We start from the raw sequence: 25,974 nt of genomic DNA on the forward strand, positions 1-25,974 counted from the left end.
GTGACAGGCAGATGGCTGGCTGCCTCTGAAGAGCAGGAGGACCTTGATGGGAGGGTGGCCACCTGCTAGAGAAGGTCAGCCACTGGGAAGAGCTGGAGTCTGCACCTTTGGGTGGGAGCCACGTCTGCACAGGTCCTGAGAGCCGTTCCAGACACTGCCACCCGGGCAGGAAGGCTGGACTATGACACACAGGAGGCCAGCCTGGCCCAGCCACACAGTTTTGTGCAGAGCCAGCACAGTCATCATTTATTGAGTACCTACTGTGTGCCAGAACTCAGGGTGGATGTTGACACAGTGGTAAAGCTGGGAGCCACAGAGTGCTTGTCGTGATGGGGTTTGAACCTGGCAGGGGAGTAGGTGCCGACCACGGCATTTCAGTCTGGTAAGTGTTGGAAACAGCCACTGTGGGAGTGCTAGCAAGGGACTGTAATGTCCTGAACAGGTGACATCCAGCCAGGGCCAAAACAGTGGTAAAAGGCAGGTGAGGCTCCAGGCAGAGGTGACATTTGTCACCTCTGTGTGCCAAGCTCTATGCTCAGCACATGATGTTCTGCATCTGGTTCCATTCTCCCAGTATCAAATAGCCAGGGCTCAGAGAGGTGATGTGATTTTCCTGAGGTAACACAGCTAATAGCTACAAGGGCCAGGATATGACATCTGGAGCCATAATGGAAAAACCCTTTTAAGTTTGAATGACAGCTCTGCCCCTTCCTATCTCTGTGACACAGAGTGGGCCACTTCCCCTCCCTGAGCCTCAGTTTTCACATCTGTAAAACAGGCCAGCTTCCCAGGGTCTTGCTGGATTTTCACACTTAGCAATGCTGCAGGCGAGGCCAGCACAAGCTCACTGAGCTTGAAGACCAGGAGCTCTTCACAGGACTGGTGCCGGCAGGATGGAGGGGGTAGTCCAGTGGGCCAGCTCTCCATAGCACACAGTCAGGGGTGTCCTGAGCTCTGCCTTCATCCCCAGGAGACATCCAGATGGAAGGGAGAGTGGGCAGTGGGGCCTGGACTGCTCTCAGATGAGTGCACGGATTTTCTGTAGGGTGAGTGCAGGGACCACAGGGAAGGGACCCATTGGCTGGGTCACTCTGCACTTTGCTTCCCCCACCTGACCTCACAGCCCAGTGATTCAGACCTGGGCAGATCCTTGTGGTCTTCTTTCAGTGTCCTCAGTCTCGAGGGCCCATAGAGGAGAGGGGCTTTGCTTAAGTCCCAGAGTGACTCTGAGCAGATTGGGATCTAGAATCCAGTGAGCCCACCAGAGGGTCAAGGCCACAAGCCAAGTCCTGTTTGCCCTTTCACACTGTCCCCTGTGCTTGGCACACTGAGGAATTCAGGAAATACTTGTTGAGCAAGCAGGTACAGTAAGAAAAGCCCACGGCCTGGGGTGTGACCAGAGGTGGACCTGAGACTCCATTTCTCAAAATGCGCTCATATGGTAGGTGCCTGAGCGGGGATTTGAACCCGGGTCTGCTGGATTCCAGGGCTGATAGTCTACATCACACCTCCTGATTCATGTAGCTACCTGAGTCATCCAACCATTCACTCATGGAGATCTTTATTGAGCACCTACTATGTCCCGGTTATAACACAGTAAGAACAGGAGAGGTTTCTACCCTCATAGAGCTTAGATTCTGGAAGGAGGATGCAGACAGTAAACCAATAGAGAAAAAGGACAGGAAGGGTGGTAAGTACCCTGAAGGGGCCATGATAAGGGCCAGGATGTGGTCAGGGAAGGAGAGGACATTTGGTGTGACATCTGAGAGAAGCAGCAGCCCACCATGCAAAAGTCCACGCAAATAATTAAAGTGGGAAGCGGGTAGCTACTAAGTCACAAGCCTGCTGAAGACAGGTGGTGAGGATGTGGAAGGAAAGCAACTACCAGAGTGCCCCCAAAATGGCCTGCAAATGGTCCTGGGGAGCAGCGCAGCCCTCTGGGGAGCTGCACCCTGGTGGCACTGGTCTCTCCCCACTGCCTTGCAGGTGAAGCAGATCATGGAAGAGGCGGTCACGCGCAAGTTTGTCCACGAAGACAGCAGCCACATCATCTCCTTCTGTGGTGAGTCGGTGGCCCGTCTGTGGCCTGGAAAGATTCTTTTCTGGGCGTGGCCTCAGGAAAGGCAGTTCTTTGAGCCAGACTTCTCACATCATGTTTTGTGACTCCACAGTTAATTTTGGATCCTGACTCAATTGGAGAACCTGGAGATACAGAATAGTGAGAGACCCAGTTGACAGTGACTTCCACACCCTCTGGGGAGGTCACCCTGGCTTGCACTGGGGGATCACCTTGCCCTCTGTGTGGGCACACCTTACGTAGACCCACACACCTGAGCAGCGATCTCTCTTCCAGTTCCTCGCTCTGCCCATGAACTTGCAAGGTAGAGGGATAGTGCAGACGAGGACTTTTTAAAGACAGGGAATGAAGAGTCCCTGCTGACACATCCCGAGGGACCATGACCAGCCAGCTCAGCAAAGGAGGCAGGCCTGGGGATCAGAGCATGACTCAGACTTCTCTCCCTAAACCAGCTCTGCTCCTAAGGTTCCAGAAATAACGGCACTGCCAGGTTCGTGCTGTGCTTTGACGGTGGCTGGAGACAGGCGCTCTGCATGAGCCTGAAGTCAGCACTCAGCTCAGTCGGTCGTGCGCACAGTGGGTGCGTTTCTCTTCCTCCCCGAGAGCATCATCTGTAATGCCGGGAGCATCTCCTGGTGAAGGTGTCCTCCAGTCCCCCTCCCTGTGACATTGACCCCCGGGAGGTGCCTGAGCAAAGGCACCTGGCCAGCCCACCAGCTCTGGGCAGACGGCTGGGGCACCACAATGTGCTGAGCACGCTCATGTCAGGGAGCCAGAGCCCCAGTTCACCCCCTTTTCACCCAGGCAGACCTGGGTTCAAATCCCAGCTCTACCTCTTCTTATTGGGCAACTTTGGGCAAGAACTTATTTAAGTGGAATATGTTTATTTCATACACACAGACATACACACTCAGGTGTTTATAGATGTGTATATACGAATATATGTATTTACATATGTGTACATAAATACATATGTATAAGTACAGATGTGCGTGGGAATATTATCTATGTTTTTATAAAACAATTACATTTTATTACATTTATATAACTATTTATTTTCTCCTGGACATTTTTATTTGCAAATAGAAAACATACATGTCCCCATCAAGACTTGCCAACATACCTACCAATTAAATCCTTAGAGAAATAGAAAGTGATAAAAAGAATCATGATACTTCTCTAACTGACCAAAGTTTCCATGTGAGAGAAATCAGGAGGCAGTAACTGAGGCCTGAAGAGTCCCATCAAGGGTTCTTTTATCCAGTGTCCTCAGGAGCCTTTGTCAGAAAGAATCAAACACTGTACACAGAGCCTGAAATTAACTTATTTCAGTATAAGCACGTGGAAAATATTGTCTGTATAAGTTAAAACTCAGAATGTAAAAAGAGTTTCACCCGGAATATTTTAAATGCATGAGCAGAGTGGGCAAGATGATCTGGACATTGATTCACACAAGTAAAGGCTGACTCAAACAGAGACGAGCCGTCAACCCCAACCTTCTCCCTGTCTCTTCTTGCACAGAACCTTGGCCGAGCTCTCCACCCTTTGTGGTTCACTAGAGCTCTTACTTCATGGGCTTCGTCTCAAGAGTTAGGTAAGGTAAACCTTCTCAGTTATCTGACACCCAGTAAGGAGTAGCTGCTGTTACATACTCACTTTTTCAGTAAGCATTAATGTTATACCTGTTGCATACCTGTGCATGAGGAGAACGTGAGAAGATGGAGGGGTGCCAGAAGCACCAGGAGTAAGATAGAGGCTGTCAGCATGGTGTGCACAAAAGTTTCCCAGAATGGCTCACTTCAGCCCAGAGAGGGAAAGTAGTTCGCCTGAGGTCACACAGTGAGTTTATGGTAGAGACCAGGCTATATAATCCACGTGTCCTGCTCTGAGGAGACTGGGCATGGTCAGAAGTGGGAAGATTGCTACAAAATCCTCAACAGTGTGACTTACGGCTCACCTTGAACTCAGCCTGGGTTTGAATCCTGACTATCATTCACTTGCTGGGTGCCCTTGAGCAATTCAGTTCACCTCTCTGATCCTCAGGGTCCACATCTGGAAAGTGGAGGTAGTTTTCCTTTCTTCCCTGGCCACGCAGAGTTTAAAGGAGACCCATAAACATGAACTGTACTACATTCATAGTAGCAATGATGGTGGTGGTGGTGGTGGTGATGATGATAACGATATTGATATTCTTTGGCCCAGGTAGAGGTGAGCAGTCTATAGCCCATCTCTCTCCCTCTGAAAGGGGTAGAAGCTGGCATTCATAAAGCACCCACTGTGTGCCTGGCTCTGCTAAGTACTTCCCATGTGTGCTTTTCACCTCTCCTAACAGCATCTCTGAGGCTAATGCTCACGCTACTGCCCTTTCCAGGTGAGGAAGCCGAGGACCGAGGGGAGGTCATTGCCCATTCACACAGCTGGGTAGTGGCTGGCAGAGGACCTGCATAGAGGTGGACCAGCCTTAGCCATGACTGTGGGTTATCCACTAAGCTCCCTCGCTTCTTTAGAGGGTGAAGCCAGCCAGGTGGGGTGCACATGTGTTTTCCTGTAATGCTGGCCAGAGGCAGGGGATGCTGGGGGTACTGGCTGCCCAAGGAGCCTGTGTCTGATGGAAGCTCCGAGCCATGCTGAGTGCTGGGAACATGGACAGGAGAGTCAGTGCTGCTGCCCACCATGTCCCCACAGCTGCAGTGGAGGCCTGCGTCCTGCATGGGCTGCGGCGGCGGGCAGCTGGCTTCCTGCGCAGCAACAAGATCGCAGCTCTCTTCATGAAGGTGGGCAAGAGCTTTCCGCCAGCCGAGGAGCTGAGCCGCAAAGTCCAGGACTTGGAGCAGCTGATTGAGAGCATGTGAGTGTGGGGACCAGGCTGGACAGCCCCTCCCTAGCCCCTGGCACGCTCTCTGCTCCCCAGACCCTCCAGTCTCTTTCTACCTCAGGGCCTTGGCACATGCTGTTCCTCCAGCAGTCTCGCCTGCTTGGTCTTCCGTGGCCCCAGCTCGGTCACTCCAGCCCTCACCCCACCTTCTTTCACATCACCTGTTTGCTTTCTTCACACTTGTTCTTGCCATCAGGAATTAGCTGTTCCTTGTTTTATTGTTAACTTGATTGTTACCTCTCTGAATGCCACGAGGAAAGGCAGCTACATCCGTGTCATCCTGTTATGTCCCCAGCATCTGGGGCAGTGTCTAGCACCTGGAAAATGCTCCTGAGGCAGTTGGTGCTGGGACCACACCCTGTTCTCAGTGCAAAGCCTCAAAGGATCAGAGTGCTGTCTGCCTTCATGGACCAGCTGCTGGAGCCTCTGATTAAAACTGTCTTGGAGGCCGCTATTGAAGGGGGAGGTGTCACTCACCTGTCGTGGTGCCTGGTTAATGAGTTGGGGAGGTTTATGGACTGATTGTGCCACACGGCCTGTTCTGAATACAGAGCCCAACCCCCAACTTGGGGACTGGGTGGGGATGGCAAATGGATTTTAACTCCAATTTGTGCCTGTGGCTCCCATAGACTGTGTCGTGAAGGATTCTGAAGCTGTGATTGGGCATCATGGGAAAATGTGTGTGGATTGATTGGCTGTGTCTGTCACAAGCAAGGGAAGGGAAGGGGAGAGACAAACATACTCTGTCTGTCAGTTCTCTGTTACTACAACAAAATACCTCAGATAATTGACTTAAAAAGAGGACAGGTTGACTTAGACTCAGAGTTTTAGAGGATTTTGTCTGATGAGCAGTTGGCCCCATTATTGGCCTATGGTGTGGAAGCTGTTTGCTTTCTGGCCAGCATGCAAAAAAAAAAAAAGTTTTTCTAAAAAGAAGGAAGAGATCCACATCCCACAGTGCCATTTGAGAGCACTCCCCCAATAGCCTAAAACTTTCCACCGCCACCCCCACTAAAGGTTCCCCACCTCCCAGTAGCACCAGGATGAGCACAAAGTTTTGACACTTGGACCTTTGGGGAACATTTCAGATCTAAACTATAGCATGCCCTACGTTTGCCATCAATTCATAGGCTGATCATCCCACTGAGTGAGAAACAGCCCCCTGTTTCCCTCACCCTGCAGGCCCTGCCTGCCCAGGGCTGCCCCAGAACCATATGGTGGGCAGAGCTCTGAATTTGGATTTTCCAGCTCCTGTTTGGACTTCTTAGCCCCATGGTCTTTAGGTTCCTTCCAATTCACCTGCTGAATTCCTGGGTATTTCCAGATAACTTCCGATGGAGCCGGATATCCAGGGCCTTTCACAGTGTGAGGACTTCCCTAGGGAGGGATCAGAGATGCCCTGGCTGGGCAGTTAGGGAGAACCATTCATTCTCTTGTGCAATCACTCGTTCATGACCATGGTCACTGAGCACTCCCTGTGTGCCGGACACCGTGCTAGGCCCCAGAGGTACAGACACAAAGTGGGCCCATGCTTGCCTCCTGGTTGACTCTCAGTATTTTATTTTATTTTTTTAAGTTAAATTGCTTAGTCCATATTCTTAAGATCATAGCATGGAGGGGAAGACAGAAAATAGAGCAGGCTTAGGGGAGAGGACAGCATTGTTCTAACAGGCTTCCTGTAGGAGATGGCCTTGCCGAGACCCAAAGGGTGAGAAGGGATCCTCCCAGGAATGGGGTGGGGGGGGAGCCAGGAAGCAGCATCGGCCTGTGGAAGGCTCCAGAGAGTCTGCTCACTGCTCTGTGTGCATCATGGAGTGAGTGGGTAGAGTAAGGGGCTGCTGGAGAAGTAGGGGGGCAGGTCACGGAGCACCTGCCAGTCACAGGGAAGACTTTTTTTTTTTTTTCAGGGGCACTGGGAGCCTCTGAAGGATCTGTAGTCCAAGACTCTTGGTCAGCATTTCATTCCAGTAGAGAGAGGGAAGGAGCGAGGCAGCGAGGGAGGGCAGAAGCTGGCTTGCCTGTCAACAGCATCTGAAACCCTCTGTTTAGCCACATCTCCACACTCACTGGGTATTATTCATTTTTCAACACTTGACCCACTGGCTTGGAGCACTATGGGCTCTTGTTTCGCTGCCATTCCTTCATTTTCTAGAGAGAATGAGCATTTTCCCGTTTGCATACTGGTCCTGTGGATTTCCTTTGTGGATCTCTTCTTCCCTATTGGTCTTAAAGGCGAAACCAGATCCAGGGACTCCCGGAAAATTCTCGGAAGCTGCCCAAGCTGCCCAACCTGTCCCCGCTCGCCATCAAGCACCTGTGGATCCGCACCGCCTTGTTCGAGAAGGTCCTGGACAAAATTGTGCATTACCTTGTGGAAAACAGCAGGTGAGAGGGAACGGCCAGATGCCTGCATCTACTCTGCCTCCACCTGCTGCCCATCCTGGGAATTGCACTCTCGTGCACAAAGTGCCTTTCTTTTTCCCTTTGACAGTGAAGTAGATTTGCAAGTAATTTTAAACATGCCTCCTGGATGTTCAACCCTGAGCAAACCTAGCTTAAAAAGTTGGGAGGATTTGGATGTTTAATACCAGTGCAGGGGCTCCTCATTTAGAGCAGGATGAAGGGACCCTGGGTTTCTTCCCAGGGGACCAGGGCAAGGTGGAAAGTGGCTGAACTGGGCTCCCATGCAGTCTGTCTGACTCCAGATCCTGTGTGCGTCACCCCCTGCTGTATGCAAGCAAGGGCCAAGCCAAGGGCCTGCAGATGGAGTGACCTGACCAGTGTCACCTCTAGCAAGTCACTTACCTCTCTGAACCCAACATCCTTGGGAGGCCAAAACAAGGTCCTTTCCAACTTTGAAATTCTGTTGGTTTCGGGGTTGCATGAGTTTTTAAGGAACTGGAAACCATTACACTGTAATTCACACAAACGAAGAAACATTCTGCACGACCCTTATATTGATGGTGTCCCATATACTTTGCAAAGCCAGATTTCAGGGGCCTTTTCTGAGCATCTCAGGGAAGCATTTTCAGCATTAGTTGTGAGGGCTGGAAAGCCTGTTAGCACAGCCTTTGAGTGCACAGTGCAGTTAAGCAGCACTTAATTGCACAGAGATAGGAAGGCAGACATCAGCTGGGCCTTTCAGGACTTCCTGTCTTCACCAGAAGACGTGGTAGAAGCAGGTGGAATCACCTAGCCTTCTGCTCGTGACTCCTGTTGCTCCTAAAGGCCCTGTCTTCAGAGTGTGTTAAGCAGGTGCAAACCACACTCCACGCTGTGACGCCGTCCAGCAGAGTCAATTTGGCATGGGGGACAAAAAGAGTAACGAGGCTCTTGAATTCGGAACGGTTTATTGATGAATCAGGAAACCCGGGAACTGGAACCTCGAACCTGGAACCTCCAACCTCAAACCTGGGGCCTCGAACCTCGAACCCCAGCGCTCGAGGAGAGCCAGCTTATATCCCCTCCAGGAGGTTAAGAGTAGGGCTGATGCCAATTATGCAAAGATTAGGTGAGGAGCTAGCTGCCCAACCATGGTAAAGGTCAAAATGAGCAGGCACGAGCAGGAGCACTCAGGAACACCTGTGCACGAGTTGTGTGCGTGGACTTAATTGGATACAGCCAATGACAAATCACCTGGGTGTGCTTATGTTAATCAACCTCCTCACCACCCATGTGATCAAAGCAACCTCTGGCTGGCTGCCAGGCCCCATCCTGGCGCAGTCCGCACGGCATAGCCCCCCAACATCGCTGAGTACTGTTCATCTCTTGTTTTGCTCAAAAGTCCTTCTGGCAGCCCTCTGACATATACGACAATGGTCCCCATTCTACACATGGGGCAGCCGAAGCTCTTGCAGTGAGTGGGCAACGCAGGATCCAGCCAAGCTGGCGGTTGTGATCCTCTGCTGGCCTCCATCCAAACCCGAGTGTCCTTCCCTCTTCTAGTAAATACTATGAGAAGGAAGCTCTTCTGGTGGACCCTGTGGATGGCCCCATCCTTGCCTCCTTGCTGGGTATGTGGTCTATGGTCTGAGTTCCATCTGGTCCGGGGTCTCAGGTACCTCCCAAGGGCCCCCTCATCCTCCTCCATCAAAACCATTCGCTGCCTCTTGCTCCCAGGGCCTCATTCTGGTCTCCTGCTTGCAGGACTCAGGCCTCCTGGCTGGCTGGAGGGGAGGGGTAGTGAAATGAGTGGCCCAGCCTGCAGGAGTTGGGAGGGAGGGCGGCGCTCCGGGCTGCAGGTTCCCAGCCCCGTGTGCTCTGCAGTGGGGCCCTGTGCCCTGGAGTACACCAAGATGAAGACTGCGGACCACTTCTGGACCGACCCCTCGGCTGACGAGCTGGTCCAGAGGCACCGCATCCACAGCTCACACCTGCGGCAGGACTCGCCCAGCAAGCGGCCAGCCCTCTGTGTGAGTGGGGTGGGCGGCGGGGCTGTGGGAGGGACTTGGGGGCAGGGAACAGGGTAGAGGTCCTGAAGGTCAATCCAGGGCCATCTGTCCGTCTCCTGTCACACTACCAGATCCAGAAGAGGCATTCAAGTGGAAGCATGGACGACCGGCCATCCTTCTCTGCCCGTGACTACGTGGAGTCCCTGCACCAGAACTCCAGAGCCACCCTGCTCTACGGCAAGAACAATGTTCTGGTTCAGCCGGTGAGTGTTCATCTACGCATCTTTATACCCACCCATTTCTCATCCTAACTGAGTCCCACACGGGCGAATTAGGGGACAGATTTATGATTGGAATTCAGGCCAACTGGGGCCATTCATCAGTCACCTTCTGTGCCCCAGAGGCTGGCCAGGTTCCAGGGATGTGGGGAGAGCGGGGCACATGCAGCTTCTGCCCTTGCGCAGTGTCTCCATTGGCTGTCCCCTCTCTCCAGGGCCGTTGAGTCACAGGGACAGTATGGTGTCTGGCCTCTGCTTGGAGGAAGCTCTGTGAACTGTCAGCCACCCCAGCAGTGTAGGCACAGTTTCAATCATGGGGTGACCCTGGGCAACTCCTCCCTCTAAGCCACAGTATCTGCCTCACCATGGGCACAAGACCCTGTCTGCTCAAGTGCAAGTAGCCATGGCTTCAAGATGTGCCTTCTTTTCTAAAATGCTATTCAGATTACATTTCCCCTTATCCATTTAGAATCAGGTCTTCAAGACCTAATCAAACAAATTTTTTTTGTTTGTCTTGTAATCATACATCACCTTCCCAAGTACACACCAGAGAAAGTGTAATTGGTACATTACTTAAGACATTCCTAAAGTCCTCACAGTCCAGAGTTTAATCTCCTGTATCACTTTTGACTAAGAGTCATTGATGCCCTAAGTTTTCCACATGCTGCTCTCTGTTCCATCAGGAGAAGGGATCAACACACTATAACCCATGAGCCAAATGTGGCCCTCCACCTGTTTTTATAAATAAAGTTTTGTTGAAACACAGTCATGACCCTTAGTTTACATGTTATCTAGTACAGCTTTCAGGCTATGGTGGCAGAGTTAGGTTGCAGCCAAGCCTATATGGCTCACAAAGCCAAAACTGTTCTGTTTCTTTACACAAAAATGTTGGTGCCCCCTGACCCATGAGCCCAGAAAAGTGCAGCAGTTCTTCAAGAACATGCATTCTCCTTTCTGGGATGGGTCAGATGTCCCTTCAAGCACTCACTTGCTATTTTTCAAGGAAATTTGGACTTACAGGCATCCCTGCAGGGGTGAATAATGTACCTGCTTCACCAATGTCACATTAGTACTCTGCCACTCTTTTCCCAGCCTCTCAATGTCACTGTAACTTTTTTCAATTCAAAGCTGAATCACAGACTAATCTCTCTGAAGGCATTTAAAATAGAAGCTATCCTGCTTGTGCACAATAACCGTGCCCCCAAAACTCAGCTGAAGTGAGAACAGATACGCCCGAGTCTGAGTTCAGGCAGTCACCTCTGCGGCAGGGTTGTGAGCTCTCATCAAGGATAATCATGTCCCCATTTTAGGAAGGTTAAAATGTGAAAGGAACAGAATGTGCATCTTAGGACTGATGGAATGCTGCTCCTCCATGGGGTGCTTGGCTCCAGCTGAGGCTGTGTGAGGACTGAACTGAGCTCCCTATGTATCTGGTGTTCAGTAAACAGTTATGGGTCTTTGTCTGTCATTGAGGTGGATTTGGTGCATGGGCTGCCTCCTTCATTTTTGAGGGATGTTGCCGTATCCCTCCTACTTGGATAAAATAAAGCAGGTAAGAAATCCTTTGGGCAAGTCTAGGGAGGCAGAGGATCTGACTGCTGGCCCGGAGTGTGCTAGGGATACTTGGGGAGCAGGTTTCTGGGGAATGGGCCACAAAGCTCAGCTGCCATCTGTTTCTCCCTTAAGATTGGCCCAGATAAATGCCTGATTTGAAAAGGGTGATGTTAAGAGGGACAGAGCCCCCTTCCTTGTTCTAAAGACCCCCAGGTCTCAGGAGGGAGACTGTGATGGTGTCAGGGGTGGGCAGCTTTCACGCTTGGTGAACGTGGTGGAACTCCCCCACCCACAAGGTTGGCTGCAGATGGCTTTGCTGAGCATGGCTGCCCAAGGAGGCTTCAGAAGGCTTCAGCTTCTCAGATAACCTGGCTCCGCATCCTAGAGTCGAACGGTCAGGACCTTTGTCCATACGTCCTCCGTCACCATGGCCAGGCCTGATTGATCTCTTCTCTCTGCAGAGGGATGACATGGAGGCTGTACCCGGGTACCTGTCCCTGCACCAGACAGCTGACATCATGACCTTGAAGTGGACACCCAACCAACTGATGAACGGGTCCATGGGGGACCTGGACTATGAGAAGAGGTAGGACCCTAGGTCCACGGTGCATCCCCTGAGTTCATCCACCCTCCTTGGCATGGGGAGATTCCCCTCCTGGGGAGCAGAGATGTGCACCCTGCCCTGTCTGCCACTCAGCCTGGTTGTTCCTCCCTTTGCTGACCTCCATTGTTGTTTTTCATTTCCTCCTCATGGAATATTTTGTTGAGAACATTCTGTAGTGCAGGCTTTCTATTTGTAAATTCTTTTAACTTTTGTTTATCATCAAAGGATTTTATTTCATCTTCAAATCTGAAGGTTAGTTTTGCTGGGTAAAGGATTCTTGGTTGGCAACCATGTTCTTGCAGAGCTTGAAATACGTTGGTCCAGGCCCTTCTAGCTTTCAGAGTCTGGGTTGAGAAGTCGGCTGCTATCCATATTGGTCTCACCCTGTATGTAATCTGATGCTTTTCTCTCGTGACCTTCAAAATCCTATCTTTATTTTGAATGTTAGGCATTTTCATTATAATGTGCCTTGGTGTGGATCTGTTGTGATTCTGTGCATTTGGTGTTCTGTAAGCCTCTTGTATTTGATTTTCCATTTCATTCTTCAGATTTGGGAAATTTTCTGCTATTCTTTCATTGAATAGGTTGCTCATTCCTTTGGTTTGTATCTCTGTGCCTTCCTCAATCCCAGTAATTCTTAAATTTGGTCTTTTCATGATGTCCCATAGTTCTTGGAGATTCTGTTCATGATTTCTTACCATCTTCTGTTTGGTCAACTTTATTTTCAAGATTAAATATTTTGTCTTCATTGTCTGAGGTTCTGTCTTCCAAGTGGTCTAGTCTTTTGGTGATGCTTTCCATTGAGTTTTTTATTTGGTTTATTGTTTCCTTCATTTCAAGGATTTACGTTTTGGTTTGTTTTTTTTTGTTTATTTGTTTGTTTGTTTGTTTTTAGAATCTCTCTTGGTTGAAATGATCTTTTGCTTCCTGCAGTTGCTTTCAGCTTATTGGTATTATCACTCATTGCCTGCATTTGCTCTCTTATCTCATCCTTTGCTTCGCGAATCATCTTAATCATGCATAATCTGAAGTCCTTTTCTGACATTTCTTTTAGCATACCATCATTGGATTCTATTAATATAGAATCTAGATTTGTTTGGATCATTTTCTTCCCTTGTTTTTTCATGTTCACGTATCTTCCCCTCTGCAGATCTGGGGTATTGCAGATTTCCCCCTATAGGCTTCCAAAACCCTTTCTTTAAGGGGAGATCAATATTAGCAGTGCCCAATTCAGACACTATGCAATCCTAGACCAAGTAACCCCTATGAGGGCAATAACAAAATTGTCATAATAAACAGAATGAGTTCAAATATTATCTTCAGTAAAACAAACAGATTTGCAATAAGGTCTGCAGTTTCTAATGGAGGACAAAGAGGATGTAGAGGGATGTAGAATGTGGCTGTTAATGGGATAAGAAAAGAATATACAGAAGTTCTAGATAATAGAAAGGGTGAGAGTGTAATCAAAAGAAATTGGATGTTAGCATGCAAAAAAGGGAGAAAGAGACTCTGAGGGAACAGGTAAACAAAAGAAAAAGAGAGCAAGAAAAGTAAAGAAATAAAAACTTAAAATTTTTCAATAAGGAGGAAAAAAAATCTACAGTATAATAGTCATATAGTTATGAAACCTCCCAGAGTTCAGTAGCCTGATGCATGAGAGGTACCTGACAATGAGCTTCAAGCCTCCAGCAGGTGTCTCAGGATGGGATTTGCCCCACCTAAAGATCGGAGCTACGGCTTCCAGGATTATCCAAGATGGCCGCTCTGGCTTCCAAATGTGTTGGCAAATGGGGAGCTGCAGCTCGGGTGGACGTGGTCAGCTGGAGGTCCTGGAGGCAGGGTGCGGTTGGTCAGGCAGGGGTCCTGGAGGTCTGGTGTGTTTGGTGTGGTTGTGGGATCCTGGAGGCCAGGTGCAATCAGTTGGTCTGGGGTCCTGGCAGCAGGGAGCAGTCAGTTGATGTGAGGGCCCCAGAGGCAGGGAGTGATCGGTCAGGCTGAGGGATCCTGGAGATGGGGCTCAGTCAGTCTGTCCAGGGGTCCTACGGGGCCTGGCGCAGGGAGTGATCGGTCGGGCTGAGGGATCCTGGAGATGGGGCCCAGTCAGTCCGGCCAGGGGTCCTACGGGGCCTGGCTATTGTCTCAAAATGGCGGCAGCCATGTGTAATCAAACCTGCAGGTACTGTCACAGTGAACTTCCAGGCAACAGCAGGCAGCTGGTGCTCCACTGGCGTTCGGCGATCAGTTTCCTGACTGGGGTCGGACAATCAGGGGGTGAACCTCGTGCGTTGGGTGATGGATAGGTGTAAGACAGGCAGTGGACAGGCGAGAAGCAGGCAAATGGCGGATGATAGGCACCTGACAGTGAGCAGTCCGCACTCAAAAAAGGCGTTGATATGCTGGCAGACTGCAGGTGATCACAGCAGACAAATGGGGTAAACACCAGAGGATCGATAAGCAGCAAAAACTGCCTCACCAAGAAACAGATATCCTCTGCTTGAAACCAGAGTTATGGAGCGACAAGGAACGCAGCCTCCCTCTAGTCCACCATCTTGGATCTCCCTCCAGCTTGGTTGTTATGGTGACCCGGCCAGCCTCCCTGCAGCTGTGGCCTGAGGATAGCTCAGAGACTCAGGAGGATGAAGAAACCAAGAGAAGAGGGTTAGGGCTGGGGGTTAGCCAGTGCCCCTGAACACCACCCAGAGTGGGACAGCTTTACAAAGACCCACAGAGCCTGCTAATGCAAGATAACCCCCGGTCGCCGCCCACCCTTTCTCATCACTCCACGAAAGGGGATGGGAGTGGCTGCAGGGTTTCTAGGCCCCGGAGCTGTCTCTTCTTTGGTACCCACAATACATACATCCGTACAGTCCTGCAGTGGCTTTGGAGTCACACTGAAAAGATTCACTGACTGGCTCCCTCCTGCAAAGAAGAGCGAAGGGCAGCCATGGGGCTGAGGCAGCCAGCCGTCAATCCAGCCTCAGGCGTCTCGGCCGCTGGTGGGGAGGAGAAGCAGTGATTTGGGCTGTTCTGAATCCACATCAGATTTTTTTTTTTTTTACTTAAGCTTTATTTTTTTAATTTATTTTTTTTTTAATGTGGTGCTGAGGATCGAACCCAGTTCCTCGCCTGTGCCAGGCAAACCCACTGAGCTACAACCCCAGCCCTCAAATTCTAGTTTTTCTTTTTCATTTTCTTTAAAAATATTTTTATGGTGAAGAACTCGTAACATAAAAATAGTCATGACACAAGTTCCTGTGTCCCAGCCCTCTTGACCATCTATCATCCCCTACCCTGACGTGTTATTCTGAAGAAGCTTGCAGATGACATGGATTTCATATGCATCTTTTTTTTTTTCAGGTAAACAAATTTATTAAATCCACCAACAGATTACCTTCCAAATTGGGGGCGGGGGGAATCAAACAAAAAATGACATCAAAGACAAAAAAAAATGTGTAACAAGTTAATAAAAATAGCAAGGGGCGATTTGGAGAGTGCAACAGTGCAGAGAATACAAATAAAAGTATTAACTTTTGTCAAGTTTGTACAACCTCAAACAGACATGCTGGTAACAAACCAAGAGGGATCCACAAAGGTGGAGGGTCACATGAGCAGTGGACTCATCACCTCAGCAGCTTAAGGCAGGATATATGTGAGACCAATTCATCCAAGCCCCGTTTGCCTATTGTTTCAAATTCCCTCTTTGAAACCTAAAATCGTATTCATTAGTGCAACAGTTAAGAGCAGTTAATCACAACTGACAACCAGGGTGAGAAGGAAGACACTTCCTCCAGAGCAAGTTTGTGTGTGTTGGGGGGAAAAGGACAGCAGCTGCTGAATGGCTTCCTTTGGCATTACCCAAGATTTGTGTTGAAAGGAGGAGGAGGAGGTGGTGGTAGGAGTGGGTTTCTGAGAGCAGGCTGGGTTTCCAAGAAGAAGACGAGGTAGAACATGATGCCCCAGCGCCTGAATTAGAAGCAGAACCTGAAGGGTTACTCAAAGCTCTTTGGACCATCTTGGTTTCTGCAACCAGTGCTTAAGCATCAGTCTGTCTTCTACGGGGGGAGGGGGCACTGATCCTCACTGACATGCAGTCACAGTCCAGGTTAAACTTCATATATGCTATAATTATAGCTTACCATGGGAATAAACTTGGGGTTGTAGGAATCCCCTCTCATGACTCAGTAAAGATTGGGAGTAAAAGGATCAATGAATGTCACATGTCCTCAAATGAGTCCTAATTAACATTTCAATAACATCATAGTCCTTTTCGCTGCTGAAACAAAATCCTGCCAGAGTCCTCCAAGGAAGATCTTTGTCCACCAAGAAAGACCTTTTCAGTTACCAAAATATTCAAGTTATCAACCAAACAACTGAGGGAAAACATGTCTAGCAGCTGGGTGCAGTGGTGCATGCTTGTAATCCCAGCAGCTCAGGAGGCTGAGGCAGGAGGATCGCAAGTTCAAGCCAGCCTCGGCAAAAGTGAGGTGCTAAGCAACTCAGCAAGACCCTGTCTAAATCAAATACAAAATAGGGCTGGGGATTCATATGCATCTTTAAATGTAGCTTTAAAAAAAAAAAGGACTCATTTCAGGAAACATGACCAAAACTGCACTGGGTAGATCTCCCCACCCCCAAGGTTGGCTGCAGGTGGCTTTGCTGAGCACAACCACGAAGGAGGCTCAGGAAGGCTTTAGCGTCTCAGATGCTCTTGTGTTCTACTTACTCTCAAGTTCACTGTGGTCCACGTTAGGTCTTGGGGTGATTCAGAGCATTTTCTCAGCTGGTCACTTCCTGTTCAGAGGTGGTCAGTGAGAGGTCCCAGGCTGGGCTGCGTAACTGTGTCCCTGCCAGACTCTGGAGTTTCTAATGAAGAACAGTGTAGGGGCTGAGGTGAAGCCCTCGGCCTGGAACTCACCTGGCCTTTCCCTGGCCTCTCAGCTGAGCGTGGCTCACTCAAACTTCCTAGTGCTTGTCAAACCGTAGTCACATGACCAGCCTGTGCACCCTCCTCTGTCTACCGCCTCACCCTCCAGCTTCAGATCCCTGAAGACAGGGCCCCTGCCTTGCTCACAGCTGATTCCTGACACCAGCCACAGATCATAGCACACAGTAGGTGCTGGGACAATCTACTCATTAAATATTTACTGAGCCCCACTCCCTGCTAGGCACTGTACTAGACTCAGGGAACTAGCTAGTCAGTCAAAAGAGAGCAATACCTTTACCATCTCAGAGCTCACATTACCCTGGGGAAGAAAACAAATAACCAAGTAGACATAAATATAGGTCCTCGCTCAACCATCCCTTGCTGGTTGACCCAGAGTACGCCACTCCACCTCTCTGAGCCTCAGTTTCCCCCTTCTCTCCAGGGAGGGAGTTGGACAAGATGGTCTCCCCAGATTCAAGAGATTTCCCGAAGGTTTAATAAGTGCTTCTCAAATCCTGAAGCATGTCCTTCCTAACAGCAAAGCTCTAAACAGCCCTGGGACCCTGCTAAATCCTTGGACTGAAGGCCAGGAGTATGTGGGCAGGAAACCCATGATGCCAGTGTTTGGAGAAAGACACTGACCAGATCCTCACCAGCCTGCTGCTGCTCCAACCCTCAGGCTCCACGTTTCCACGTCATCTTTCCTCGGTGAACAGGCACCACTAGGTGCTGACACGCTGAGTTCCCACTGAATCTGGACCTTCAAGGTCACCATCCTGGCCTTGGGGGCTTCCACCTTCCTGAGCTCTGAACCCCAGCTCCCCTTGTTACCCTCACCCAGAGCCTGGGCCTCAGTGGAAGAGAGAAACAGGCAGGAATCGGAAACATGAGGTTGGAGTGTGGGGAAGGGAGATGACCAGGGGCTTCAGATGACCAGGGTCCCTCTTTGGGACCAAGAAGCAATGTCGATCAAGGGGACGGTCCTTGTCTGGAAAGCACAGGAGCACTTCTGTCTCTTTCCAGCCATCGCCTCCTCTTGCACAGCCATGGTCAAAACTCCCCAGCTGGGTTTCTTAGTGTTAGAGAAGAAACGTCAGGCTCTGGAGTCAAGCCGGACTCGGCTCAGGTCTCTGCCCTGCTGTGTGGCGCATGTAAGTGGGAGAACCACTTTACTGTTTGGCAGGTTCATCTGCCACACCCTTAACCAGAGGCCCAGCAACTCCACACCCAGGGATCTACCCAGGCAGTGATAACTTTTATCTACACAAAACCTCGTACGTAAATGTCCATTGCAGCATTTTTCCTAACAGCTCAGCTACAGGCAGTGATTCTGGTGTAACTCTGATCCTCACTGGTTCTTCTTGGGTCATGGGGACATCCTGTACCATCCTGGGACAGTGGAACACGCTGATTGGCCGGGTCTGGGTCTGGTGATCATTGCTGGAGCCATGGGGTAGAGAGTTGGTGGGTTCCGCCCTGCCTGGCCACATGGGCTGGGGGAGAGTGCTTTCCTCCATACTTGAGGTGCTGGTTCCAAAAGAAAAGGAGCAACTCTGGGCAGGCTGGAACACAGGTTGGGGATGAGTAGGTCGTGGTGAGGAGGGAGGACCTCAGGAGTGGTCCTCTGGCTTCCAGAGCCCCTCCCACTGTGAGGTAGGTGGGCTTCCTGCAAGCCTGGCCCTCTCTCCCTTCCAGCGTCTACTGGGACTATGCCATGACCATCCGCTTGGATGAGATTGTCTACCTGCACTGTCACCAGCAAGGTAGGGACCACAGGAGAGCAGGGGCCTGGCTGGTGTTCCTCTTGGATCCCCTGCCTGCCTCTGATTGTTCATTTGCATCATGAGACAAGGTGGTGGGACAACCTCTTACCTGTGCAACCTCAAGCAAGTGACTGGGTTTCCCCCTCTGTAAAATGACAATGTCATTTAATTGTCACGACAACCCAGTGATAGGCGTGTTCCCATTTTAGAAGTGAAGAAGCCACTTGACACGAAGCCACATAGCCTGTAAGCTCCAGAGCCTGGACTCAAACCAGGTCTTTGTAGTGGTTGTTTAAAGTTAGAAGAAGCTACAGTCAGAGGGAGCAGATGGCCCTCCTGCAAGTGGTCCGTGTCCCACCGGGGTGTGAAGCACTGCTGCTCAAGTCTTGAACAAGAGAGACCTGGGTTCAGATCTGTGTGACCTTGAGGAAGTTACTCACCCTCTTTGAGCCTGGGGTTCACTTGTAAAATAGGCCCTAGTGGATCAGCCTCATGGGGATGCTGTGTCAGACAGGACGGTTCTCGTGTTGTGTCCTGCTGCTACAGAGTGAATGTTTCCCATACTAGTCAAGAGTCAGCCAGGGGCCTGAGGAGGGGTGAAATCAGACACCCCAAACCCCAGTAAGTCAGGCGGATTTGCCCCAGATTCTTGAGGAGCGCGGGTGTTTCAGGGAGTCGTCTCCTTTGATGGGTAGATCTAGGGAGGTCCAGCCACACTGTCCCTGACCTTGTCCTATAGTTCTCCAGCCAGGTGGATTGTGGGTAGGAGGAGTGGGACGCAGGAGGGGTAAAATCTACCCTGACCTTTTGCCCAGGCCTGGCCCAGAGTCTCAGGCCCCGGGGTCTGGCTTGGCACCTCTGGGGACGTGTGTTTGCAGAGTCGGGGAGCCCATCGCCATGCCTCATAGTGACTTCCCACTGGGTCTTTTCTGCCGGTCACGGTGGCAGTGGACAGTGGCGGGACAGTGGTGTTGGTGAGCCAGGATGGGATCCAGAGGCCGCCCTTCCGCTTCCCCAAGGGCGGGCACCTCCTGCAGTTCCTCTCCTGCCTGGAGAATGGGCTGCTCCCCCACGGGCAGCTGGACCCGCCTCTCTGGTCCCAACGGGGAAAGGTGAGTGGCCATGGGGCTTTGGGGAGGCTGGGGAGGTCTTCGCTGCCTGCGGGCCCTCATGTGACTTCACAGACTCGTGCATGCCCCGCCAAGACCCCTCAGGCTGTGCAGGTTTGGGGACAGGGGCGTCCTTGCATTGCAACATGTCCTTTCAGGGCAAAGTGTTTCCCAAGCTGCGCAAGCGGAGCCCTCAGGGTTCCTCCGAGTCCACGTCTTCAGACAAGGAAGATGAGGAGGCCACAGATTATGTGTTCCGGATCATCTACCCTGGCACACAGTCTGAATTCGGTAAGCTGCCCTGTCTCTGGGCCCCAGGGATCCACCTGCCAACTGAGCCTGAAAATGACCCCAGGTCATTTCCAAACACCCCAGGTGTTTGGAACTAGAAGATAGGTGGTCTGGCAGGGGGACCTGGGATCTTGGCAGCCTCAGCTCTCCCCAAATACGGGAACCAATAACCACTCTCCACCTGGCTCATAAAAATGTCACCAGACAGGAAGCGACACGGGGTAGTGACAGGGGTGTGGGCTTTGGGATCCCAGCTGAACCTGGGCAAGTCACTCCACCCATGTGCCTCGGTTTCCTCATCTGTGAAACAGTGATGTGTGAAACAGCACCCGTTTCACAGGGTTGCTAAGAGGGTTAATCGAGATCACGCATTTGGCACCTAAAATTCTCGAATGTTAGCTGCCATTACATGCGTCTTGTTAATGGTTTACTTCAGACTAAAGCTTCCATGAGGTGAGGGGGTGGTCAGAGGCAGCAGGTGGGGTGGGTCTTGCACATGGGAGCCCTCAGTGAGTGGCAGCAAGAACAGCCCCAGGAGGCTCCCCAGGGCACAGACCCCAGGTGACAGCAGATGTCGTGCTGTCTGTGTGCTGACTGCTATAAAGAGATGCCATGCCAGCGTCAGCTCCCCATGATCACGGGCTGCTGTGCGAACACCATGAATGCATCTTTGAATGGCACTCACTCAGACGGGTCCTGCCTCTCAGCAGGCCTCTCCTGCTGGCTCTGAAACCACTATTGAATCACAGCTTTTCTGTTAAGCTCATTTGTTTAACCCTCTGCAGCCACGTTGGTCCCATTTAATAGACAGTGGCCCTGAGCCTCCCTTTGCATAAGTGACCATGTGCTGAGCAGTGGGAGGCTCTTTGGAAAGTGGACAGATGTTCTCCCTGGCACTGTGGGCTTGTGGAGCCAGGCCCCCACTGCCCTGGCTCTGGTCCACGGCCAAGCACCACCTGGGGCCTGGGGCAGGCTTGGCAGTCAGGCCTTGTGTCTGTTGGGGTAACCTGTGTTTTCACCCATGATGTTCTTTCATGGCCAATTAGGAGCAAAGCCCTGTGTTCCCAGCTCACCCAGGTATTACAGAGCCACTACCACAGCCATGGCTGCCCAGCATCAGGCTGTGGACTCCTCCCAGCTCCCCGTGGTAGTGGGTCTCTCATGTAGCTCTGGCCCTGCACCAAGGCTGTTCTGGCCCAGTGCTGAAAAGGCTGTCTGTGCAAGTGAGAATCCCCTGGATACCGAGCTGGTTCAGTTCCCTTTCTGAGAACCAGGGCTCCCACCCCCAGAGACTGACAAGGCCTCACAGCATCTCACTGGTGAGCCCGTGATCAGGAAAGGCCAGATCCCCTGGAGCTCTTCCCAGGAAATGCTTCCTGCAGATTCTCACCCAGCAAATAATTTGCACGCTCCTGCTGGGAGCCAGGCTGGCTGCTGTATGTTAATTTTGGGGAGATGCCTGTTATACTGTTGGGGGTCAGTGGGGCAGAGGAACAGAGGCCAGCAGTGCCCACCCTCAGTCCTCGGCTCTTCCTTGGGCATGCTATTTAATCGCCAGCTCCCCTTCTCAGTGACTCTTTGCCTGAAAGGTTCCTCTGGCCACCAAGGTCCCTTCTCCCATGCGTGAGGTGTGTTGGAAGTGTCAGGGAATCAGTCTCCCTGGAGCATCCCCCGGCCCCTGGCTGACAGGGTTTGTGCATAGATACCCCAGCCCCTCGCCCTCAGGGGAGCAAGCTCTGAAGCCTCTGTGCTTTGCAGAGCCCCTCAAGGTTCCCCAGGGAGTTTAGGCGCAGTTGCCCCTCGTGGAAACCTGCTTATTCTTGGTCTTTCGTACCCCATCTCACTTCACCTCCCTGGTGCCCGTGCTTCTTAGTAGCACCTCCCAAATAACTGACTGGCACTGGGGTCCTTCTCTGCCTTTGAGGGAACCCTGATGAAGCAGTGTATTTAGGAGGGCTCCTCCACGTTAGCATCACTGATGTGATGGCTGGAAGCGTCCTTCATAGGACGGGGTTGTCCTGAGCTCAGGAGGGGGCAGAGCAGCATCCCTGGGCTCTACCCTGGATGCCAAGTATCAAACCTTTCACGTTCCTCCAACTTGTGACAAGAAGAAATGTCTCCAGACATTGCCATGTTGCCTTTAGGTGGGCAGGGGTGCAAAATTGCCCCTGCTTGAGAACCACTGATTTCAAGAAAAGAACCACCACTGAGTCTGCTCTGCCACTGCAGGACACCCCGTGATCCTTCCTGTTCAGGCCTCCTTTCCTTGTCTGGGGAACAGGGTGACAGCACTCCCCACCAGGGTCATAGTCTGAGGACTCAGAGTGATGACTTGGGAAATGCCTGGTTGCCAGGTGCAGGCCCAATCCTTGGTGGATGCTCAGGTCGCAGTCCAGTGTCCTTACTGCCACATGTGCCAGGTCCACTTCTGTGCTCTGTCTTCATTCATTTCATCCCCAGCTCAGCCCTCCCAGCAGGAGGTCACCACTGTCCCCCTGTTGTGCAGAGGAGAAAACAGGCACAGAGAGGTAAAGCAGCGGATCCAAGGTCACACAGCTGGTTTGGGGCTTGGCTGGGCTCTGGACACAGGTGGTCTGACTCCAGAGCCTGTGCCTCTAAGCGCCACTCCATGCATATTGGTTTCATGGTGGGGAGAGGCCAAGTGGTTTCACCCTCTTCATCCTCAAGGTCAGAGGCAGCCCTGGTAATGGGGACCCCATCCTTGGTTGAAATTCTCAGGGGTTTACCAATTAAAAAAAAAAAATCAGAAGGAAATAAACCCTTTCCCATGGGCCACATTTTGCAAATAAAGTGTTATAGGAACATGGCCACATCCATTTATTTACATATTGTCTGTGACTACTGTCAGGCCACCACAGCAGAGGTCAGTGATTGTGACAGAGCTCAGGTGGTCCACAGAGCCAAAAATATGTATCATTGGACCCTTTGTGGAGAAACCGTGCAGATGCTTGGCTTCAACAGGAGGACAGTTATTTCACCCCGTGGGGAGAGGCTGTGGCTGCGGCTGCTTCCAACCTCCCTCCCACTGTCGTATACCCCGGTCTACATCTCTTGGCTTCTGACTGGCAAAGACAAGCTCCAGAGCATGTGGACAGGGCCACCGTCAGAGACTGGCATTTCAGACTCCTCTGTTGCTGAGGTTGTCTCCGTGCTGTGGTGGCCACCAGGCCCATGTGCCAACCAAGCACTCGAGAAGTGTGTGGGCTAGTGTGATCGAGATGTTCTGTGGGTGTAAAACACAACCCAGATTTTCAAGTCTTTATACAAAAAAAAAAAAAAAAGAATGTGAATTACGGCATGAATAATTTTATATTGATTATATGTTGAAATGAGAACATTTTGGGAATGTTAGGTTGAACAAAATACATTGTTGCAGCTGTCATCACCTGTTTACTGTGGCTCCTGGGCAGTTTTGAATTCTGCGCATGGCTGCATCACATTCCTATTGGGCAGCGTTGGTCTGGAGCAGGATTTCCCACCGTCAGCTCTGTGGGCCTGGTGGACTGAATGATTCTTTGGATGCAAGTTTGTCTTGTGCTTTGTGGGGTGCTGGGCAGCATCCCCGGCCTCCAGCCACCAGATGCCTGTACCATTGAGCTTACCTACAAGTTGTGACAACTGAAGTCTCAAGACATCTCCAGACCTGCCCCAGTTGAGAGCCCATGGGAGGAGAGACAGGAACCAGTGGGAAACGGCAGCAGGGGTCTGATTGGAGCTCAGAGTCGGGCCTCCTAGTTTGGAATTTCACTCATTAGCTGGGACGGTCCTGGGCATGATGCTCTGTGTGCCTCAGTCTCCTCATCTGTAAAAGGGGATAATGATAGTACCTGCACTCAGTGAGAGACCACTGTCGTTAGAGAAAAGAGAAGGGAGACTTCCGTTAAAAAGTCTGGCCTTGCCAGTTACTCCCTGGTGGGTCTTAGGGTAACAAAATTAGAGCATCATTTGGAAGCTCAGTTACTTCTGCAAGATGAGAAAACAGATGCCCCCTGAAAGGGTCACTGTGGACAGTAAGGTAGAGCACTGCCCAGCCCAGCACCCACGGAACTAGTCACTTGGTAAACGTGAGCATTCTCTTTTCCTCTAATCAAACACAGTGTGCCTGGGGGTGGGTGGCTGTGGAGAGCAGGGCAGGGGGACGGTTCAGGCCCCAAGGAATTGGTTCATGTGCCTGTCTCCCTGCCCCGCCCACCCCAGATCTCCCCTTCACCAGGCCTGTTTTGTTTTGTGTCTCAAGTTGCCCCCGACATCTTGGCCAGCGCCTGCCCCATCTCTGTGGGACCCACCTGGATGGTGATTCCTGCTGGTCAGTCCGTGCTGGTAGTGGCCAGGCAGAGTCAGTGGGCACGAGCCAGATGGAATACCGCCCTCCCTACACCAGGCCTGAAGGAGCAGCCTCCCTGTAATGTCTGGGCTCCCCACGTCCCCAGGGGCTGGGTCCCAGCCACCTTTGCCATGTTGTCATTTGAGTCTTGGTTCCAGGGGAGATGGAAGGAAGGGACCAATCAAGGCCCTCAGCTGTCCACCCTGCAGCTGGCAGCATGGTGGGTCCAGTAGTGGAGGGACCAGTTGGTGAAGCCTGCTGGGGCGAGGGGCTGGGATGGAGGCATGATTGCCCCTACTTGGGCTAAACCAATCAGCACTCCCTGAGACTGGCACGGAGCTGCAGGTGTCTTTCTAGAACAGACTGGGCGGGTCACTGGCCTTTCTGGGCCATCTCCTTGGTGAGTCTACATGGGGAGGACAAGTGTGGCCACAAGAACCACATTCTGTGAGCAGGACAGACCCTGGTGGGTGCCAAGCTCTGATGGCCAGTGGGTCAGGTCCACAGCTCCCTCTCCCCATAGAGCCCAAGGGGAGTCAAGATAGGACAAGTTGTCCAGAGCTGTGGCATATGGAGAATGGGCACCTCTCTGAGTTCCTGGAACGAGAATAAGTAAACCATGACCCATGTGCCAAATCCGGCCTCGCTCTGTACAGCTATGAGCCGAGGGTGGTTTTTATTTGTTTTAGTGAGTGAAAAAATCAAAAGAGTATTTCATGACGTGTGAAAATGATGCAGAGTTCACATTTCAGTGTCCATCAACACAGTGGCCTTGGAACACACCCAGGCTCCTCTGTTTACATTTTGTGTTTGGGGACTGCTGCACTGTGATAGCAGAGTTGAGTGTTTACGACACAGACCAGATGGCTCGCAAGTCTAAAGTACTCACACCCAGCAGATTCGTAGACGTTGTGGCTCTCATAAAGCTGGGTAAGAAGGAAATCAGGGGAACTGAGTGTTGTGTCCCGGGAGCAACTGGTCAGGAATCACCTGTGCCCAGAACTGAGCCATAAGGATCTCTGCAATGTGGCTTGCCGTGTCAAACTGTTTGAAAAATACAGATTTGAGCCAGACATGGTAGTGCACACCTGTAATCTCAGCAGCTCTGGAGGCTGAGGCAAGAGGATGGCAAGTTCAAGGCCAACCTCAGCAGCTTAGCAAGGCCCTAAGTAACTTAGCAAGATCTTGTTTCGAAATAAAAAAATAAAAGAGGCTGTGACTCAGTGGCTAAGCGCACCTGGGTTCCATCCCTCATACCAAAAAAAAAAAAAAAAATCCAGATTTGAGGACTCTGTCTCCAGGAGGTGAATTCAGTAGGTCACGGGTACAGAATGGGCTTGTGACTTTCTGATTATGTTGGTCGCCAGTCTGCTGGCACCCACCTAGTGGAGCGGCTTTGTGGCCCAGGACCATGGACAGCACCAGCACGTTTCTCCCTCACCCACTGGTCTCTTGCCCTGAGGTGCTCTGCCTCCTCCCTGGATTCAGGCTCCCTTCTCTCGGATCACCTGGTGCTCCCCCCGGGAGGCCCATCTCTGGGGACTCGTTCCCTCAGCCTTCCCAGAAGCACCCAGCAGGCTCCCTTCCTTCCCCTCAGCATCCTGTGAGCACAGCTAGATGACAACATGGCGAGACATGGCTGCCTGTTTTCTTGGCTCTGGTCTCCTGGTTCTTTTCCTCTCTGGCCATCATCAGCTCTGCCCATCTTCTGGGGCCTCCAGATCTTGGTGGTGGCTTGCATTGGATCAGGTGGGCTCCAGGAC

General features: G+C 51.4%; 1 protein-coding gene across 2 annotated transcripts in view; it reads left to right on the top strand.

Moving 5' to 3' along the window:
- Positions 1-1,396: 1,396 nt before the first annotated feature.
- The window catches only part of LOC124990367 (small G protein signaling modulator 1), a 56,937-nt gene continuing 32,359 nt past the window's right edge, over positions 1,397-25,974 (top strand). The window contains exons 1-11 of one of the 2 annotated variants that reach the window (XM_047560348.1): positions 1,397-2,062; positions 4,763-4,925; positions 7,185-7,337; positions 8,898-8,965; positions 9,219-9,364; positions 9,475-9,606; positions 11,637-11,761; positions 18,399-18,466; positions 19,415-19,578; positions 19,734-19,866; positions 24,125-24,289. In XM_047560348.1, coding sequence (XP_047416304.1) covers positions 1,912-2,062; positions 4,763-4,925; positions 7,185-7,337; positions 8,898-8,965; positions 9,219-9,364; positions 9,475-9,606; positions 11,637-11,761; positions 18,399-18,466; positions 19,415-19,578; positions 19,734-19,866; positions 24,125-24,289 — 1,468 coding nt within the window. In that variant the 5' untranslated portion in view covers positions 1,397-1,911. The remainder of the gene's footprint in view (positions 2,063-4,762; positions 4,926-7,184; positions 7,338-8,897; positions 8,966-9,218; positions 9,365-9,474; positions 9,607-11,636; positions 11,762-18,398; positions 18,467-19,414; positions 19,579-19,733; positions 19,867-24,124; positions 24,290-25,974) is intronic. The other variant, XM_047560349.1, reaches the window with a different exon arrangement.

This window comes from Sciurus carolinensis, chromosome 8 (assembly GCF_902686445.1).
Source record: "Sciurus carolinensis chromosome 8, mSciCar1.2, whole genome shotgun sequence".
Classification (NCBI taxonomy): Eukaryota; Metazoa; Chordata; class Mammalia; order Rodentia; family Sciuridae; genus Sciurus; species Sciurus carolinensis.